This window comes from Muscardinus avellanarius, assembly GCF_963383645.1.
Source record: "Muscardinus avellanarius genome assembly, chromosome: 21".
Lineage (NCBI taxonomy): Eukaryota > Metazoa > Chordata > Mammalia > Rodentia > Gliridae > Muscardinus > Muscardinus avellanarius.
In genome coordinates this window covers 25,598,946-25,601,784 of record NC_137807.1, presented here as the reverse complement: position 1 = coordinate 25,601,784, position 2,839 = coordinate 25,598,946, and the positions used below count along the sequence as shown (strand labels likewise).

General features: G+C 59.4%; 1 protein-coding gene across 1 annotated transcript; it reads left to right on the top strand.

Annotated features, from left to right (window-relative positions):
* Positions 1 to 276: 276 nt before the first annotated feature.
* RTL10 (retrotransposon Gag like 10) lies at positions 277 to 2,718 on the top strand (the record flags this gene model as incomplete). Its single annotated transcript, XM_080717845.1, is given in 6 exon segments — positions 277 to 673; positions 676 to 692; positions 696 to 708; positions 711 to 998; positions 1,130 to 1,367; positions 2,670 to 2,718. Coding segments are annotated over 6 exon segments (1,002 nt in total).
* Positions 2,719 to 2,839: the final 121 nt, after the last annotated feature.

Below are 2,839 nucleotides of genomic sequence, written 5' to 3'. Positions count from 1 at the left end.
CAGGTACCAGGTTTGCCTGCTCGCGGCCTCCGCCAGCCCAGTGCTGAGGGGGGGCCTAGTTCCTGCTCTTCCTGCCTTGTCTTTGGACAGATTGCCTTGGACGATGGCCTGCGCCTGACAGTTCCCTCGGCTCTCCTCTGCTCTCCCCCGGCCACAGCTGTCAACTCTGCTGGCCTCCGCACTTGCCTGAACTGCTGGCTGTGCTGCACCCTGACCGGCTGATTCTGATTCCCGCCCCGTGCGCCTCGCCCACCCCCTGCCTTCCCTGCTCCCAGCATGCCTCGAGGCCGGCGCCATCCACAGGGTCCTTGCAATCCTATCCGGGCAGCCGCCAATTACACCAACGCACACCCTTGGCAGCAGATGGACCCAGCCGCTCCTGGGGTGGCGTACGCCCCGCGTGTGGACCCCTGGATCGAGCGGCCCTGCTGTGGGGACCCCGTGTGTGTGCGCACAGCCATGGAGCAGGAGAGCGCGGCTAGCGTTAAGCCTGCAGAGTGGCGCATGCCTGGACCCTGGCCCCTCAGAATGGACTTGCACTGGGTGCCCGGCTCGGACCCCGGCACCTTCAATGGCTCTCCATGGCTGCTGGACCGCTTTTTGGCCCAGCTGGGCGACTACATGTCCTTCCGCTTCGAGCACTACCAGGATAACCTCAGCCGTGTCTGTGAGATCCTCGGATGCTGACCGGATGAGCCCGGGCCTGGGCGGCCCCTACCTGCCCTTGCCTGACAGTTATGAGGCCTTCTGCCGGGATCTTGAGGAAGTCATTCAGGACTCAGACAATTTTGCCGAATACCATGCTGCAGTGCCCTGCCCACTTTGCTCGGCCTCCAGCCAGCCGCCAGTGGCCCCGCAGCTGCCCCTGGTGAGGCAGTACTTAGCTAGGTTCTCAGAGGCCCTGGCACTCAACATGGGCACTCCCCCCAGGCTTGGCTTGGCTGCCCCAACAGTGTCCACACCTGGAAATGTGCCCAAGCAGCAGCTGGCCAAGGAGCGCGCCCCTGGGCCCTAGGAGGTGTCCGCCCTGCCCAGTTCTGATTGAGCTCTGACCCTGGTGCTGCGGGGCCAGCCACCTCCCAGCCGGCGAGCACAGCCCCCGCACCTGCCCCTGTCCCGGCGGGTTCAGAACTCCAGGAGACAAAGGAGGAGGTTTCTAAGGCAGAGGGAGACCAGGAGGTATCCTTGGGGGACCCACAGAAGATGGTGGGGACCCCAGGAGAGCCACCACTTTTTCCTGTTTCCCAGCGTGCACCTCTGGTTTCCGAACACAGCCCCGGCCAGTGCCACAGCGTGCCTTGTGATGAGGTGGCCCCTGGGCAGGACGCAGTGGCATCCCCAAGTGGCTCAGGCGACCCTGTGTCTGAGTGAGCAGACCTTTCCATCAGACTCCTTCCTGTCCAAGCACCAGTAGCTCCCCACCCTGGCAGGACGGGGCTTTGCTCTGCGCCCTGGCCTCTGCTCCTGCGGCTTCCCAGCTGCTCCCCACCCTGGGCCTGGGAGTGCTGTCCTGTGGGCCTCCCCACTGGTGTAGATCAGCCTGGCCCTTTGGCCACCCCCACAACACTGCCCTCAGCGCTTCTCAGCAGTGGCCATAGCTGGGATGGGTCTATCCAGCCTGCCTTGCCTGTGCTGGCCCTCACCCTCAACGCCCCTGCTCCCTGTAACTTCGCCTTCAGGCTGGAGTGGAGGAGGCTGAGGAGAGGAAGGGGCCCGCCTTTTTTTTTTTTTTTTTTTTTTTTTTTTTTTTTTTTGGTGGTACTGGGGATGGAACCCTTCTACCTCCGGGCTACACTCCCAGACCTATTTTTTATATTTTATTTGGAAACAGGGTCTCGTAAGCTAACGAGGCTGGCTTCGAACCTGCGCGATCCTCCTGTCTCCGCCTCCCAAGTGCGGGGATTACAAGCCTGCGCCACCACTCCTGGCTGGAAGGGGCCAGTTTTAAGTCAGTCTTTTGATTGTGCATACTTGTGGGGTATAGTGTAATTGTTGGATATACACGTACAGTATGTAACCAGACAGGGTGATTGGCATGTCCAGCTCCCTAAATGTTGGCTCTTTGTATTGGGAAGCTTTGAGCGCTTCTAAATCTTAATGAATGCACGGTGCATTGTTGTAAACTGTGATCACCCTGCTGTGCTAGAACGCTGGGACTCACTCCTAATGTAACTGTGTTCTGGTTCTTCTCTGACCTCCAGCTGTCCCCTTTGTCCTCACCTCCTGCCCCCGGTGACCATTATTCTCTGCTCTGACACCAGCATTTTATTTTGTGGCACTGGGGATCGAGCCCAGGGGCGTTCCACTTCCAAGCTACACCCCAGCCCTACCTTATTTTTGTTTTTGAAAGGGTCTCATAGGCTGATGAAGTCTCACTGCTTGCTGAGGCTGGCCTTGAACCTGCAATCCTGTCTCCGCCTCCCAAGCACTGGGATTACAAGCTGTGCCACCGCACTTGGCTTGACCTCAGCTTCTCTAGCCCCTGTGTGTGAGAACAGGAGGAATCTGTCTTTTTGTGCCTGGGTTATTTCTTAATGTTTTCTAGTTCCTTCTGTGTCCCCTGCCTCATCTTTGTGGTTGAGTAATGCCCCGCGGTGTGTCTCCACGCCGTCGTCATCCACTGTCTGTCCGTGGATGCGTCTGTTGACTCTGTCGTGGGTCATATGCAGGCAGCAGCCACTCATCCTGAACGAGCGAGGTGGCATCGTGGCCTCCTGACGTTGCCAGTGGCCCTGGCCTGCTGGGGGTTTGGATGCAGGCAGGTGGGGCCTGAGCCCCTCGCCAGGCTCAGCTCCCGGCATTCCCCCTTCTGTATGGTATCGTGGTCACACCTTTCTTT